Here is an 18,353-nt window from a genome sequence, read left to right as displayed (position 1 = left end):
GTGGATGAATATAAAATCGAACTGTTGAATGCAGCTACTTACTGTCACCGGTCACAAAGAATTAAGGGGATTCTCATAAGCAAACAGTGTTGGTGTGCTATTGATCCTGGCATGGGAAATGCACCCACAGCAGACAAACAGAAAGCAAATGAAAGGTCAATGGGTATTCTGCTAACAACAGTAGATGATAATTCACTTGACAATATACAAGACTGCGAAAAAGTGAAAGAGATATGGGATGTGCTGAAAGATTCCCATACACATTTAGATATGTGGGATGGAATGCTTGCATTAAAGGAATACGTGAACATCAAAAAGAAAGCAGATGAATCAATGTTAGATTAACTTATAAGACGCAATGCACTTCTGTTCAAAGTTCGGGGTTCTGGCGTTGAATTATCAGACAAGCCAGCAGCTGTGCTTACCTTGATGGGTCTACCTTCAAAGTACGAGACTTTTGCAAGAAGTATGCGACGATGTGATGAGTCGGATTTCTCACTTACGAAGTTCAAAAGCCATCTTTTAAAAGAAGAAGGACGACACACAAACATGAAATGCAAAAGTGAAGTGAGAGCCTTAAAGGTTTCAGCGTTCAGAAGAGGACAACCACAACTAATGAAGTGTGGCGGAAATATTCAAAGGGGATGAGGCCGCAGAAACAACCAGTGTGATAACAGTCACAGCAGTTATGAGAAAACATATGACCATGGTCGACGATGTTTTCGTAGTCAAGAGTACGGACACATTAGAAGAAACTTCCCACAATTTGACGATAATGTTTCAAATGACAAACAAGTAAACCAGAGAAAGGAAGCAGGTAAAACATCCTCAAATTCTGTTGCGTTAACCACTAACAAAAGTGCATTACTGACAGTGAAACACATTAACATGAAATTTCATGCTACAAGGGAATTAAGTGTGACCTTGTTGGTCACTATTGTGTATTCACATGTGATGTACCCCACTTTCCGTGAAAACAAAAGAAACGATGTGTGGATTCTGGACATTGGAGCAACAGACCACATGACTTACCAACGGGATAAATTCATCACTTTCACCGAATGTGAAGAATCGGTAAAGGTAGCTGGTGGTGGATATTTGTTGAGTTCTGGCTGTGGCATTGTGAGGAAACAATGTGGGGAAATAATTGTGAAAGGACCATGAAAAGGCAATTTGTATTACTTTTGTGAAGACAGCTCCAGCCCTTCAGTGAGTGGACCTGACCATACTGCAAATCTTCACACTAGTCAGGAACTAGATTTGTGGCACTGAAGACTAGGTCAGATTCACATCGAAAAGACAAAGAAACAAGTCAAATGCAGTGGAATTACTCTCGAAGCATCTGATGACCAGATAACTGAAATGTGTAGCGTGTACGTCGAAGGCAAGATTAAAGCCAAGTCTTCCCCCAAACTGACTGTAAACAGAACAAATGAACCACTACGTTTGATATCCAGTGATGTAATGTGTGTTTCTGGCTCACAGTCACTTGGTGGATCAAAATATGTTGTCACATTTATTGATGATTACTCGAGATATGCAGTGATATATTTACTAAAAGCCAAAAGTGAAATGTTTCATTCATTTAAAGAATATAAAGCATATGCAGAAAATTGTCAACAGAGTAGGATACGAACATTACGTTCAGACAGTGGAGATGAATATATGAATAAAGAATTCAAAACACACTTGTTAAAAGAAGGTATTTAGAGGCAGTTGACTGTCCCTGCCACACCTCAACAAAACGGTGTGGCAGAACAGTTCAACCAAACTCTCTCAAATATTGTGCAATATTTGTTGTTAGAGAGTGGATTGCCACAAAATTTCTGGGGTGAAGCAATAGCTACAGCAAATTACTTGCAAAATAGATGTCCAACAACAGAAAATGATGGAGAAAGTCCCTACAAACGTTGGCATGGACGGGAACCAAAAATTGATCATCTGCGATTATTCAGATTTCGTGCTTGGGCAAAAATGAAAAACCAGTGTGACAAATTTGAACCAAAAGGACAGCCTTATGTAATGATTGGATACTCAGAAACTATAAAGACCTACAGACTGTGGCATCCAATGACAGGAAACACAACTATTGCCAGAGATGTGCTAATTGATGAAAGACTCTTTCCTGCAAAACAGCAAAAGTGTTGCAAAGGTGATTGACCTGAAGACCACTAACATCACAGATGATGAAGAGGCATTACAGAATGTGGATATTATGGAAACAGAAGTGGTGCCTGAAATTGAACGAAGCGAAGCTATGGAAACATGCTTGCCTTCTGAAAACACTGACATTGAGGAGGAGAGTGCTGACAAGGATCAGAGTGCTGAAAGCGTTTACCCCACAACAGAGGATAATGACTGTCAACTTCAAGAATCTGAAATAAATGAAAACTACAGAACACATTCTGGATGACAAGTCAATCCACCAAAATGGCTACAGACTATGAGACAAAAGAAAAGAAGGTATATGCAATAGTGAATGGAGAGTACACCAAGAGAAAATGATCCACAAAGTGTACGGGAAGTCATATCAGCTGAAGATAGAAACAAATGGCAAGAAGCGATGTTAGAAAGAAGAATTGGAAAAACTACTGCAAAAACAAACCTGGACATTTGTACCACATACCAATAACACACACCAATATAAACAATACGAACAAAATGGGTCTTCAAATGGAAATATGATGAAACGGAAGAATTGTTAGGCACAGAGCACGAGTGGTAGCTTTAGGAAATGAGCAAGAACCAGGCATAGATTTTGACAAAAGTTACAGTCTGTAACATTATGAGTCAAGATAGCTGTAACGGAAATTGAATAGCATAAAGTTATCATTAAAAACGCATGCCGCGCGATTTGTGACGATTTGGTTGGTCATAATAGTAGTAATATGCTTTTGAATACAATTAAAATATAACGGCGGTGTTATTGGAAATAATATGTAGTAAATTAATGAGTAAGGTAGCCGATCCTATAAGAAGAGGTGAAATTGGGCATATTAAGGTGTTTTGCTTTATGTCGACTAAGCCGATGATACGGCGTCTTTTTTTCCGTTTACTCTTAGGGTGGGGGGGGGGGGGAATAAAAAAAACAAGAAGTAACGAAGTGCTAATTGTGCGTTGTGAAAAATATAGGGGCGAATTTTAAATAGCTACAGTGTATAATCGGACTAACAAATGGACAATCAGTTACGTGAAATAGCGGACTGCGAAGTGTGGTCATTAAATTGAGTACACCTACAGGGCGGTCAATTCCGGGATAAGTCTATTCGCATCTCACGAGGGACGCGGTATTGAGACCGGTTTTTTTTTTTTAAATTATATCACGGAGAGCGGGCTGCAATTTATAAAAAGGAGAAAAGCTGTATCATTATCATTGACTGTTGGTGTTAAGCAACCAAAACTGTTCATCAAAGGGTTTCGGTGAATGAGTGGTGAATGCGAAATGAAACTGCGAACGAAGTTATGTTAAATAAAGCAGAAGAGACAAGACAGTTTGGTCGTATCTGTTATTATTCCATAAACCGTAACATTTCTTCTCGTCGTGCGAAGCCTTTATAGAGGATCGTTATGACAATTTGCTTTGAAGGGATCTCGTTACGAGTTAAGTTTTGGGGACCTGGTCAACAGGGGATAGTTCGTAGATCTTAACTACTGCAGCTATTCTGGAATCAGGTGCTACCGTGACCGTTGTGTGTTGTCAATGGCTTAAGGTCATCATATCTCATGCTCTAAGATCGACGCGCCTTTCCTCTTGGTATAACGGTGTCTCACGGTAACAACGACAACGCCGACGGCGAAGGAAGATACGGTAGAAGTGGCGCCCAACGTGGGGCTCGATCGAGGAGGATTGCTGCATCGAGTCGAGTGTCATCCGGATTCACGAACCCTAGAGTTGGAAAACATTGTAGCAGCCAGTGAGTCTGTTCAATGAAAGAGGTATTCTTCAATAATCGCTAAAAGTGAGCGATACTACCAGGTATGATTAAAATAACTGTATAATTATTAAAAAAAAAAAAGGAATTTGAGACTTCATGATTTCGGTAGATAAATATATATAAATACATAGTGAAAATAAGTGTATGTCTTGGTAGTGAATAATCATGTCAAAACGAACGAAAAAAATACATGATAATGTGCAGTTGAGTAGAGTAATGAGTAGAGAGAGAGAGGAAAGTGAAGAGGATAGGGATGATGCATCCCATGAGCTCAATGTGGGACAGGAGACATGTACAGATAATAATACAGTTATTGATTTATAGCCATTAGGAGATTCAAATACAATGATAAGTAAGGTAAGCAGCATGGGAGAACATAAAGATCTTGAGGTTTCGGAAGTAGATCAGCAAGTTGATCCTCAAATTGAAAATAATAATCAAAAAATGTTTGATATGCTGGTATCAATAAATACTCAAATGGGTGTAATGAATGGAATACTTGGTTCACTAGAAAAAGATAATAAGCAATTAAAAGAGGACAATCAAAAGTTAAAAGAAAAATTTGAGGCCAAATTTGGTTCATTAGAAGTTAAAATGGAATCTTTGGAAAGCAAACTGAACACCTTTGTTTATAAACTGGAAAATACTAAGAAAGAATTAAAGGCGGACTGGGAGACACAATTAAATGCGAAATTTGGAGAACTAGATGTAGAGTTTTCTAACACCTTAGAAAGGCAATATAATAATTTAATGGGAAAACTTCATGACGTAGAAAAGAAATATGAGGTAGTTTCGAAGAGTTATGATGGCCTGTCCAATAGGATGGTTAAGTGTGAAAGCAGCTGTTTCAGTGCTAGCGCACAGATAGAAGAGCTTTCGAAACAAATAGTCGAGTTTGAGTCCGATGCTCGTAAGGGGATTGACAAGTATTTAGTAGATCAAACTAAAAGACTTGACGAAGATCTATCTGAATGGATAGAGATAAAAGGAAATGAAATTGTAGACAAGGTTAAGACTACTATTGGATCCCAGCCAAATGAAAATATCAATGAGCACCTAAGTAGAAATGATGAATTAATTAAGCTCTTCACTAGCGAAATTCAGAAAATAAAAGAGAAAATAGTTGATGAGTTACCTAAATGGCAAAAGGAAACCAATCATAAATTGGCGAAGTTAGAACGAAAGTCATCACAAAATTTGTTGACAGAGGACGAACGTTCGGAGAATAGGTCGAAAAACAACCGAACTTGTGATAATACGAAGTACAATTGTGGTGAAAATTTGCATTGGGAAGTTGATGATTCGGTTGGTAAAGATGATGATTCTTTTGGTCAGCGAGGATATTTGTCTTCTTTAAAGGTGGAGAACAGCATTTTTAAAAGTAGACAATTCCCAACATTCTCCACTGAAAAGAACAACCTGCATCCGAAAATCTTTATCAATAATTTCAAAAGAATATTTCCACGTAGCTGGTCAGAACACGACCGACTTCAATTTATAGTATCCAAAATTACCGGAGAAGCCGCATTATGGGCCGCTGAAGTAAGTGAAAGTTGCCATACTTGCGCTGAGTTTGAACAACTTTTTTGGCTAAATACTGGTCGTCGAGTAAACAAGATAAATTAAGAAAAGAGGTTTACCAACCTGAGTATTTTAACAGTAAAAGGAGTACTTTAAGGCAATATTTTGAAAAGTACATAAATAAGACACGTTATTGGAGTGATCCAATTTCTCACAAGGAAGTGATCAGAATTTTGATGGGAAGGTTGCCCATAAATATACGTGAAAAGTTAATAAATGTTCCTGATCACGATGTAGAACAGTTCTTGTCGGTGATTGACTCTATAGATATGATTATGGAAGACGCGAGACAAATGAGTAGTAATCAAATGTCGACTCACACTCATAGTAATACGAATAATTATAATAATAATTTAACGTATGATAATAATAATACCGAAAACCAGGTCAAACCCGCATCACACTGTGCTAGAGGTAAACCTCGATATGGTGACACGAATGTGCAAAGTAGTGATATTAATAAGAGTAACAGATACCCAAGTGATGAACCCAATTGTATTCGACCTTGGGAAGATAATTCGAAGCATAATGTTCATCGGCAGGGTGGAACAAATGCCTCGAGTCCTCATCCAGCACAAGGAGTTATACCAATGGGCGAAGGAGCCTCCAATGTGCGACGGGGTGAATACCATAACTCGGATCATACTGTACGGATTGTGGAAGTTCATGAACCCCCCACCGATGACTCAACGAGATATATTAAACTAATACCAGTCACCAAATGCCTTCCTAGGATGACTGGAAAGGAGAAGGTAGGCAGGCATCAATTTGAACTGAGAGTATTAAGGTACAATAATGATCAGGATATAATGAATGAATTAATTGAAGAAAAACCTGAAGTTTCTAATAAATGTGGACAAATTTTACAGGCAATAATTCCAACAAGTATAAATAATGTTGATGTTGAAATATTAATTGATACTGGAGCAACTATTAGTGTCATGACGCTGGACTGTTTAAAACAGATAAGCTGAGGGGTAAAAATGCCCACTTTTCCTATCACAGGATGTACCGTGTCTGGCGCGTTCAGCGCAAAAATGCAAAAAGTTGTGAAACAGGTACGTGTCGATGTTACAATACGGGGGGCTCAAATAGAAAGTACATTCCTGGTTGTTCCTAAAATGACAGAACCATGTATCTGGGGTTTGGATTTTTTATGTGAGACCGGTGCAATCTTTAATTTAGAGAAAGGTGAATGTATATTTAATTCCAATGGTAATGTTTTGACAGCCACCCTGAGAAAGGGCCGAGTAATTCCAAATCAGTTGTGTATGAATCTAATGGTAAAATATGTCAGTATTGATGATGCAAATATGTATGATATATGCCTTATTGAATGTTCTGAAGAAATGATTGATAAAATGTCATTGCAGGAAAAGGTGTTAGAATCAGAATATTTATCTGTTATCCAAAGGGACGAACTGTACTACTTGTTGGAAGCATATCAGTCGATTTTTAGTAAACGTCCGGGTATAATAAAAGACTTTGAATTCCATATAAAGACGTATGCACATAAACCCTTTTGTCGTACTTCCTATTCTATCCCATGGACAAAGAAAGAAGTAGTCAGAAAGGAAATCAATAAAATGTTAGAATGGGGTATTATTGAGCCCTCAGATTCCGAATATTGTAACCCTCTTATGGCGGTAATTAAACCCAATGGTGACATCAGATTGGTGTTGGATGCCAGAGAGATCAAAAAGATCATTATACCTGTACAAACGCGACCGGAGAACCTAGAAGAGTTAGTACAAAAGTTTTATGGTGCCCGCTTCTTAACTTCTTTGGATATGCGTAGTTCATATTGGCAAACTAGAATGTCGAAAGAATCTAGAAAATATACTGCATTCGTTTTTCTGGGCCGAAGTTACCAGTTTACCGTCATGCCATTTGGGTTGAAAATAAGCGGTGGTGTTTTCATATCGGCATTAGATACCGTACTGGGCAGAGACCTTTTGAATGAAGTTACTTTATATGTGGATGATTTGCTAATTGCTTCTGAAACTTGGGAGGAACATTTGGACTTATTAAGAAGAGTTTTTGCGAAATTTTTGTAATACGGAGTTACTGTAAATTTGAGAAAATCCAAGTTTGCTCATAACCAATTGAAATTTCTTGGACATATAATCACTCCTGAAGGGATAAAACCAAATCCTAAAAAGATGGATGCGATTAACAGATGTGCTTATCCAAAAAATAGGACGGAATTAAAGTCATTTATCGGCTTAGTTTCATTTTTTTGATGATTTTTACCCAATCAGTTAGGAAGCCAAGACTGTTTGTTACGGCCGTTAAGAAAAAATGTCATGTGGGAGTGGAATTCCGAATGCACGCAAGCTTTTGATAACATCCGCAATGCTTTGACTAATGCTCCACTGTTACATCATCCGAGACTTGATCAAGATTTTTATATTGCTGTGGATGCTTCTGAAACAGGATTGGGTGCCACTCTTTTCCAGATGGACAATCCAGAAGATATCAGTACCATCAAAATAATTGGGTTTGCCAGCAGAACACTCTCTAGCCGTGAACGTGCATATTGTACTACTGAATTGGAAGTACTGGCCGTGGTCTGGTCCCTTAGAAAGTTTCGCTATTTTTTATATGGAAAGAAGATCATTGTATTCTGCGACCACAAAGCTTTATCTTTTATTTTAACAGGAAGGATGTTCCATTCACGTTTAACCCGGTGGGCCTTGCTACTGCAAGAATATGATATTACGCTCAAATACATCAGAGGGAAAGACAACATCATAGTCGATGCTCTTTCAAGACTACCGAAAAGAAAGAATGACGACGAGTGTGAAGAACGGACTATTGACTTTAAAGTCATGAATTTATCAAGGCAATATTGTGAGAGGCAGATTTCACAGCTATGTCGAAGTCTTCCACAACTGCAAGAAGATGATAAGTAGTGGAAAGCCATTAGGCATGCTGTTGAAAGCAAAATGCTAAGTCACTCTCAAGAACAGTATCAATTAAAATCCGGAATATTGTATCGGAGGAAGGATGAAGAAGATGTTTGGAAAGTTTGTGTTCCAAATAAATATTTAGAATCACTGGTATGGTACACTCACTTGAATTGGGGTCATTTTGGTGCCGCTAAATGTACAGCCAAAATAGCACAATACTGCTATCATCCAAATCTGGGACGTATAGCTACAAATATTCTTAAGAAGTGCAAAATATGTCAGAAGGCGAAACCCATAAACTATTGTCGGAAGATAGAATTACATCCTATCATCCCACAACAACCTTTAATGTTGGTGTCATGTGATGTCTGTGGGCCATGTCCCATGACACGTGGACGGTTCAAATATGTATTGGCTTTCTATGATCTCTTTTCAAAATATGTGAAATTATATCCTTTGAAAAATCTCCACGTTCGACCCATGTTGCGCAAATTTATCAACAACTATATAACTGAGCTTGGCAAACCTATAATGATCTTGACAGACAACGCTGCTTATTATACAAGCAAAGTATGGAGAGACACTATGAAAGAACAAGGAATCCAGCACATTTACATCTCAAGATTTTACCCTTGTGGAAATCCGGTTGAGAGAATCTTCCGAGAGTTGAACCGATTTTTACGGACGTACATACCCAAACAACATTATAAATGGATCGATTGGATTTATGAATTTGAGAAAGTGTATAATGACTTACCACACTTATCGACAGGTTATTCACCTAACCAAATAGTATTTGATGAAAGTATCGTGCCAGAATGGATGAAGAAATTACCTGCGATAGAACAAAAGATTACCAAGAAAGAAGATATGGTGAAGAAGGTCTACGAAAACCTGAAGCATCAAGCACAATTGAGAAGAACCCGTTTTGATAAAAATGTGAAGAAAGTAGTCACATATTATGTAGGGGAAGAAATTTTATTGAGAAATCACCCAAAAGCATCAACCAGGAAAAGACTGAATAAGAAATGGCAATATTTATATACAGGTCCATACAAAATAATGAAAATGCCTCATGAAGGGAGCTACCTCCTGGCAGATTGTGATACTGATGTAATTAAAGGCTTGTTCCCTCACATAGACCTGAAGAAGTATTATCAATAATGAGCAAAATATAGATTCAAGAAACACTGAATGATACCAGGACTACACTCAGTGGACTAAATAAAAGCACCAGTGGATAAATACGTTCTTATACTAACTTACAAAGAAAATTAAAGAATGTACCGACGATTTCCATGAGATACCTTCTTGGTATCAGCAACAATATCGACGCTGAAATACGATTTATCCTCTCACCGAACAGCGAGGATGGATGATTTAAAAGTGGAATTAAGAGGAAAAGAAAAGGACCAAATCCTCTCTGGTTAAACAAGTGGCCTGATAAGGGTTTTGGCCTAGGATGCCAATCGTCGAACCCGGCTGTGATCCCTGCCTTGCACAGTCGGTTGAAGAACTGAGGGCTTCATCCAAGAAAAAAAAAAGTGGTATGAATATGAAGTGATTAGTGCGAAGTGTTTCTAAGACAACCTATAATATTAGTTAAGGGCATTTTGTCTAGGCCCATTAACTCAACTTAAATATTGTAGAATGTATTTACTGACTTGTTGAGTGAATCGGAGAGTGAGTGTATTCGCCGAAACAAATACCCTCTCCTGTCACTGTACAAAAAAAAAAAAAAAAAAAAAAAAAAAAGCCTGTTCTGTCTGGAACCCTCTTCAAGACATCACAGTCTGGGGGGCCGTGTAACATTACAAGTCAAGATACCTGTAACGGAAATTGAATAGCATAAGTTATCATTAAAAACGCACGCCGCGCGATTTGTGACGATTTGGTTGGTCATAATAGTAGTAATATGCTTTTGAATACAATTAAAATATAACGGCAATACCTGTTTAGTGTTATTGGAAATAATATGTAGTAAATTAATGAGTAAGGTAGCCGATCCTATAAGAAGAGGTGAAATTGGGCATATTAAGGTGTTTTGCTTTATGTCGACTAAGCCGATGATACGGCGTCTTTTTTTCCGTTTACTCTTAGGGGAAAAAAAAAAAAAAACAAGTAACGAAGTGCTAATTGTGCGTTGTGAAAAATATAGGGGCGAATTTTAAATAGCTACAGTGTATAATCAGACTAACAAATGGACATTCAGTTACGCGAAATAGCGGACTGCGAAGTGTGGTCATTAAATTGAGTACACCTACAGGGCAGTCAATTCCGGGATAAGTCTATTCGCATCTCACGAGGGACGCGGTATTGAGACCGTTTTTTTTTAAAATTATATCACGGAGAGTGGGCTTCAATTTATAAAAAGGAGAAAAGCTGTTGGTGTTAAGCAACCAAAACTGTTCATCAAAGTGTTTCGGTGAATGAGTGGTGAATGCGAAATGAAACTGCGAACGAAGTTATGTAAAATAAAGCAGAAGAGACAAGACAGTTTGGTCGTATCTGTTATTATTCCATAAACCATAACATTTCTTCTCGTTGTGCGAAGCCTTTATAGAGGATCGTTATGACAATTTGCTTTGAAGGGATCTCGTTACGAGTTAAGTTTTGGGGACCTGGTCAACAGGGGATAGTTCGTAGATCTTAACTACTGCAGCTATTCTGGAATCAGGTGCTACCGTGACCGTTGTGTGTTGTCAATGGCTTAAGGTCATCATATCTCATGCTCTAAGATCGACGCGCCTTTCCTCTTGGTATAACGGTGTCTCACGGTAACAACGACAACGGCGAAGGAAGATACGGTAGAAGTCCAGTAGTAAAAATGAAAAGTATGCGACTACTGATGGGAACAGCAGTTGAACAAGACTGGGAAGTTCACCATTTAGATGTTGTTGTAGCGTATTTGATGGCTGACATCAGAGATGAGGTCTATGTGGAACTACCCATGGGTTCCACAGATGCCACTGACAAACTAAGAAGAAAATTCAATGGCATACCAGATCAAGAAGAACTGCGCAATGGTGAATGGATCTGCAAATTAGGAAAGTGCATCTGTGGGTTGCATCAATCGGGCAGGAGATGGAACAAAACACTTGACGAGTTCCTGAGCAAGCAACAGATGCTGCGATCAATAGCTGACCCATGTGTGTACTATGCTATACAACGTGAACTCATAGTAACTGCATATGGGTACGAGGCCAGATTTAGCATGCCCAGTGACATACTTGAGCCAGTTCAGCAACAATCCAAGTGAGGAGCACTGGTGTACTGTCAAACATACACTACGCTATTTGTGTGGTACAATGAATGATGCACTTGTTTTCCGTAAGACTGATAAGAAGATTGTGATCTATACTGATGCAGACTGGGGAGCTAATCCAAACCACCATAAATCCTTTAGTCGATATTTGACAGTATTTGGGGGTTGCAGCTGTAAGTTGGAGCAGCAGGAAACATTGAACTGTGGCACTAAGCACTGTTGAAGCAGAGTTTGTTGCACTGAGTGAAACTGTAAGAGAAGCAAAGTGGATGAATAGCTTTCTTGGTGAAATTGGTGAAGATTGTTTTCTGCACCACCCCATGAAGATTTTCATTGACAATCTAGGTGCGAAGAAACTTGCTGAAAATCGTGAGGCTTCTGAAAGGACTAAACATATGGATCTGAAGATTTTCTTTGTGCATGAGGAGGTGGAAGCCAACAACATAAGTTTGGAATACATCACAAGTGAGAAGAATGTTACTGACTGTTTGACAAAGGCAGTCGACAATGTGAAGCTGAAAACCCAAATTGGGGTCATGGACCAGGGGGTGTGGGCGGTGTCAGTGATGTGGACTGTCTTCCTCTTGTGTGTTCTTTGACATGTTTACTTCCTTGTAATGTATTGAACTTGGCAGGATTCAGTCTGTAGATGTGTGGTGTATTCAGTAGATGTGAAATGTGCTCAAGTGATGTGATGTGCATCTGTGTGCACTCCCTGTCCTCCTCAAAAGAAGATTGACACTCAGGTCACAATCTCAGTTTTTTAACAATGTTTGTCAGTTATCCTCAGAGTTTGCAATTTTATAATTTTGGTTGTGAAACAATAACAGATGAGAGGTGGATGCAGAGAGAGAGAGAGAGAGAGAGAGAGAGAGAGAGAGAGAGAGGAGGGGGGGGGGGGGGGGGAGAGAGAGAGAGAGAGAGAGAGAGAGAGAGAGAGAGAGAGAGAGAGAGAGAGAAGCATGGCATAGCAGTCCATTCAAAAAAGTTGTGGAAGAGAGTGGTAACGTCTTATTGAAAATATGGGGTCAAAGGTAAAATCCCGTCTGTCTCAAAATGATATTGAAGAGAGATAATTATAAGAAAAAATGTCTGCCTGCTACCATGTTTCTCCTACTAGTGTCTTTCTTGTGAATTAACAATATAATTGTTAACTCTCTAATCCTTATGATGGTATTGGAAAAGATGTAGATGTGATATGAAGATGAGTCTGTGTGAACTTTTTATCAAGAGTGACTGAATGAGTAAGATAGGACTGACAGAAGTACAATTAATTGCAATAACTGAGAATCAAATTCCAGTGTGCCAGTGAGCTACCAATAGTCCATAATCTATAGTTATCTCCTTAATTTCTCTACCTTATTTTTATATTTTGATTCTGGGCTCAGACTGGCTTTTCTTCTTCCATGTGTTTGTAATTTTTTTTTTCCTTCAGCCGTTGGTAAAAAGGCACTCCGTTTTTGTTCTGTGTTTAATTACTCCTTTTTTTAACCTTGTTATTTAGATTACACGAGAAATATACCTGAACTGTTCTTCAAAGTATTGGAAGGTATAGACACACTTTAAAATACCATAGGTATATATCTCTTCATGGAAAATAACTAAAGAAACTTCATAGTTGATTATGTTATGTGTTACAGGGCTGTTGCTTTGGGAACTGATATGTTGGAGCTGGACTGTCAAATTACAAAAGACAGCAAAGTAGTTGTTTCACATGATCAAAACTTGCTACGCAGCACTGGTGTTGATTGCAATATCTCCCAACTCAATTACTGTGATCTTCCTCTGTTAAAACCAGAACTACCTGTTGATTTTGACCCAGGTATCAAATCTGTTTCTTTCCATTATGAATGTAGTATATGGTTCCAGAAAATAATAGAATGTAAGGTGTTATTTTATTGATGCTGTGGAAGTGTGTGAATGCGAAATGTTTTGAGAGTCATGAACAAAAGTTAATTTATCCAAACTGGGGAATTTTTGTGCACTGATTAGTATTGCCAATGGCATAGCTTGTTGTTATCATTGTGATGATATGACACAAATGTCATTGGCAAAATAATGTTACACAACTTACTGTTCCCCTACGAAAAAAGTAAATACAGATCAATACATTCTGATCCCACACCATTGCTGGAAGTATATGAAAGAATTTTAGGGATGAAGTAGAACTGTTTTTTATCTTGTCACTTCTCAGAAGCTGCAACATGAGCAAATTAAACTACAAATACTGCTTAAAAATCAGAATTTTATTACGACTCGGACATAGGATTCTGCTTTCTAAAATGCATATGCTTTTTTATTTTGTCTAAGTCCCTTAATTTTACAGCACATACAGCAAAGGTCAGTAACTTTGCACTAGTGTCGTAATGGGGATAGTGCATGGTGTTTGTTATACAATGTTAGTGTAAAGAACTTGTTTTTATCATATTGGAATTTCAGTGCTACATATGAGAAACGTAATAGGAACTGCACAGTTATGTAGTGTCTCATTAAACCTTGCTCATTTTGCCTGTTATGACTAATGTCTTGTGATGTTTACATGGGATAAAGACTTATCATCTTCTAGCCATTGTACTTTCATGATAGTTACAAAGTAGGTTCAAAGGTGACAGGCAACTGTAACCCTCTACAGCTAACTCTCCTGAAGTGTAGTTTGTCACAGTTGCAACCAACCTCAGTATTTCCAAGAAACACAAGGTAACTGGTATTTTGTGATGTTTATATGTTATACTATTTAATTTCATAAGACACATTGTCAGAATTGATACAAAGAAAACAGAACTACTAGAATACCTCTTTTTCTAGAATGATATGTTCAAGATACAATTTATTTGAGTGAAGTTTCAATATTGCATGTTTCTATTACAATTCAAGTTGCTCATTCACTTGAGGGAGTCTGGTTTCTGTCACTATGTGCCATATGTAATGGAAAAGCTTCCAAGTATAGTACTTTCTTTAAATTTATAATGAACCAATTTAATCTATTCCATGATAAATCGATATCATTGTTTGAAAATAACTTTCTGCATAAGCTAATCAGAAAGGACATTAAACAGCCATGTAAACAACCATTGATCACTAGAGGGATTAAAGTATCTTGTGAAAGGAAAAGGGAAATGATTCTTTTAAGAACAAGTAGGGACTCTGAAGTAGTTGCACACTACAAAGACTACTCAAAATTACTAAGAAAGGCTATTAAAAAATCAAGAAACTTGCACATAATGTCAGAAGCCAGTAATTCGGACAACAGACTTAAGGCTATATGGAATGTAGTGACATTAGAGACAGCACAATCAGCCACAGAACAAGTGACATCACAATTAAACTGAATGGAAGTGCTGTAAATGATGAGTCACAGGCAGCTAATGTGTTTAATAATCATTTCTTAAATATAGTAAAAAGTATAGGGACAAACAGTTCAAGAGAGAAGTCACAGCAGTATGTTGAAAAAGTTAATTTCATAAAATTCAATCATATGGAAGCATCAAAGATACGTTCCTTTTTAATAAGCCTAGTCTTATCTGCATTATATAATGCATTACTAACTCAAGGCATTTTTCCTAAGAGTCTGAAATAGGCCACTGTTAAACCCCTGTTTAAAAAAGGTGTAGTAAGTACTGACCTGTTTCACTGCTGACATCATTTTCCAAAATTTTTGAGAAGACGATGTATTCTAGATTAGCATCCCACCTTAGCAACAATAATATCCTCAGCAAATCACAGTTTGGGTTTCAGTAAAGTTGATCTACTGAGAATGCCATTTAATTGGTCACTCGCCAAATTTTATGAGCATTAAATAATAAAGTAGTGCCAGTTGTTATTTTCTACTATCTGTCTAAGGCATTTGACTGTGTGACCCTCAGTATTCTCCTAGATAAATTGAAATTTTTTGGGTTTCATGGTATAGCCAACCTACAGATAATGTCATTTCTAAACAAAAGACTGCGAAGAGTTTTACTTAGTAATCCAACCAGTATAGCATGGGACATAATTCTGACTAAGGTGAAATCACATAGGTTGTTCCCTATTGCTTAATCTTAGGTTCACTGTTGTTTCTCATATATGTAAACCATCTCCCATTTAATAGTCAAATAGAATAAGTTATTTTTGCAGATTGCACTAGTATCGTAATCAATCCAAGCATACATGCAGAAACAGAAGACATGATAAATGGAGTTGTTAAAAGTATCATTGATGGGTTTTCTGTGAATGGTCTCACTTCAATTTTAAAAAGGCACAACATATTCAGCTCTCCACTTCTGGAGGTACTACACCAGTGATAAGTGTAAAACATAGTGACAAAATAATAAATACTTTTGAAACTTCAAAATTCTTAGGTGTCCATATTGATCAAAATTTAAATTGGCAAAAGTACAATTTAGAACTCCTAAGACAACTTAGTTCAGCCACATTTGCACTTAGAATCATTGCAAATCTCATGGAGAGACAAGTCAGTAAGTTGACATGTTTTGCATGTTTTCACTCAATAATGTCATATGGAGTAATGTTTTGGGCTTATCTTTAAGAAAGAAAGTCTTTGTTGTGTAAAAATTTGCTGAAAGAGTAATATGTAGTGCTCACCCACGATCATATTGTAGACATCTGTTTAAGGACTTTGCATTCTGTCTACTGCTTCATTGTATATTTATTCCCTCATGAAGTATGGTTCAAAAGGGGCAATGGTGTACATAATTACAGTACCAGAAGGAAAAATTACATTCATTGCTCCACGTTAAGGTTGTCTTTAGCGCAAAAAAAAGGGCGCAGGGCGCACAGTGGTCTTCAACACAAAAAAGGGTGCAAAATGCTGCAACAAAAATTTTTGGTCACTTACCCAGTCATGTAGAATGTATGACAGGCAGCAAAATTTGCAAACAAACCAAAGAAGTTACTTCTTGTCAACTCCTTCTATTCTGCAGAAGAATTTCTATTACTGTAATTTGTAAAAGGTGGTAGGTAGGAATTACTCACAATGGTATATCTTTTTTCTTTTTGTAATATATATACATACATACACAGAATTCATCACCTAAAAGTTGCACTTGCTATTGACATAAGGTTTTCATAGAATGGTTTGCTAGTACAGGCAAATGTTGTCAGCCAATCAGAAGATTGTAATAATACTTAGAAAGTGTGTTTTTTAAATGGAGCTCTGCCTAATGGTATTAACAAACTAAATGTGGGGCGAATTAGAATTTCAGTGCTGTTTGTTGCAGGATTCTAGTGCGAGTAATTTAAGAGATATTGTATTTTGAAAAGTTTCCAAGCTGACACTTGTTTGTGCCATTCCAGCTGCATAGTTGCTAGGTACGATGGTGCTAATTTTTAACTTACAGTGAGCTTGTGTGTTCCTTGAGTGCATTGCAACTTGCTAGACAGTTAGCATGCGACAGTCTAAGCAATAGGTCATGAGCGGATGATGGGATTTACCATTGCAGAAAAAGCCAACATACTCATAGTGTGTGGAGAGTGTAGGAAGAATATTGTTTGTTCTTGTATGGTGTACATGACAAGGTATCCCAATAGACGACAACCATCTTAGCAATTATTTATCAACCTCTTCAACCAGTTATGTGAAAGTGGTAGTGTAACACACGATACAGTACAGAGTGAAACAAGTGTGACAACAGAAGACAGGGGTGGGGAGGGGGCAGCTGGCTTGCCACTCTTTGGTGGGTTCGTGCTTGGCTTCCACGGGGCCCCAGCCTTTGCACAATCTTTTCCCTTCCATGGTGCATGCCTATCCTCTTGCTGAAACTTCCTGGCAGATTAAAACTGTGTACCCGACCGAGACTCGAACTCAGGACCTTTGCCTTTCGCGGGCAAGTGCTCTACCATCTGAGCTACTGACTTTCGCGGGCAAGTGCTCTACCATCTGAGCTGCTGAAGCACGACTCACGCCCGTTCCTCACAGCTTTACTTCTGCCAGTATCTCGTCTCCTACCTTCCAAACTTGACAGAAGCTCTCCTGCCAGGTTTGCTGGAGAGCTTTTGGAAGGTAGGAGACGAGATACTGGCAGAAGTAAAGCTGTGAGGACCGGGCGTGAGTTGTGCTTCGGTAGCTCAGATGGTAGAGCACTTGCCCGCGAAAGGCAAAGGTTCCGAGTTCGAGTCTTGGTCGGACACACAGTTTTAATCTGCCAGGAAGTTTCATATCAGTGCACACTCCGCTGCAGAGTGAAAATCTCATTATGGAAATATGATCTTGCTGTTGTTTTTCCCCTCTCATGGGGAACATGTCTGGGATGTTATTGGGAATGTTCTGCATTGTCTGTCGCTGACATAAGAACAGTCTCACCACTGTTTTCCATTCCCTTTTCCTTTCTTTGTTTCCCTTCTCTCATTCCTCCGCTTGGCATTTGATGTTTTGATGTTCTTCTATTTCTTCTTCCTCCTTGCGTGCTCCTGACGGCCAGCCCACGTGTCTGACGTGTAACAGGTGACTGGGTAATGCATAATTCCCAGCCCCGGGCCGACAGGTAGGGTTCACACATACCCACAGTTCAAGCCAGGCCCAGGGACGGGTGATTGCCTGAGCTGCTACTTTCCCAAATTGTCCATCGGTCCCTCTGTCAGCTGTTCGGGAGGTGTGACCTGAGGTGTGAACACAATCACCTAAGGCAGTTGCACCCCCTTGTGAATGGGCCCTCAGTTGAAAGG

The 18,353-nt window shown here is 38.4% G+C and overlaps 1 protein-coding gene across 4 annotated transcripts in view; it reads left to right on the top strand.

Moving 5' to 3' along the window:
* The window catches only part of LOC124595406 (lysophospholipase D GDPD1-like), a 189,489-nt gene that overhangs the window by 61,057 nt on the left and 110,079 nt on the right, over window positions 1–18,353 (top strand). For all 4 annotated transcript variants that reach the window (XM_047134157.1, XM_047134149.1, XM_047134145.1 and 1 more), the window contains exon 3: window positions 13,334–13,515. In XM_047134157.1, coding sequence (XP_046990113.1) covers window positions 13,334–13,515 — 182 coding nt within the window. The remainder of the gene's footprint in view (window positions 1–13,333; window positions 13,516–18,353) is intronic.

This window comes from Schistocerca americana, chromosome 1 (assembly GCF_021461395.2).
Source record: "Schistocerca americana isolate TAMUIC-IGC-003095 chromosome 1, iqSchAmer2.1, whole genome shotgun sequence".
In the NCBI taxonomy this organism is placed as follows: Eukaryota; Metazoa; Arthropoda; class Insecta; order Orthoptera; family Acrididae; genus Schistocerca; species Schistocerca americana.
Note: the sequence above shows the minus strand (reverse complement) of the source record. Positions and strands in the feature narration are given on the sequence as shown.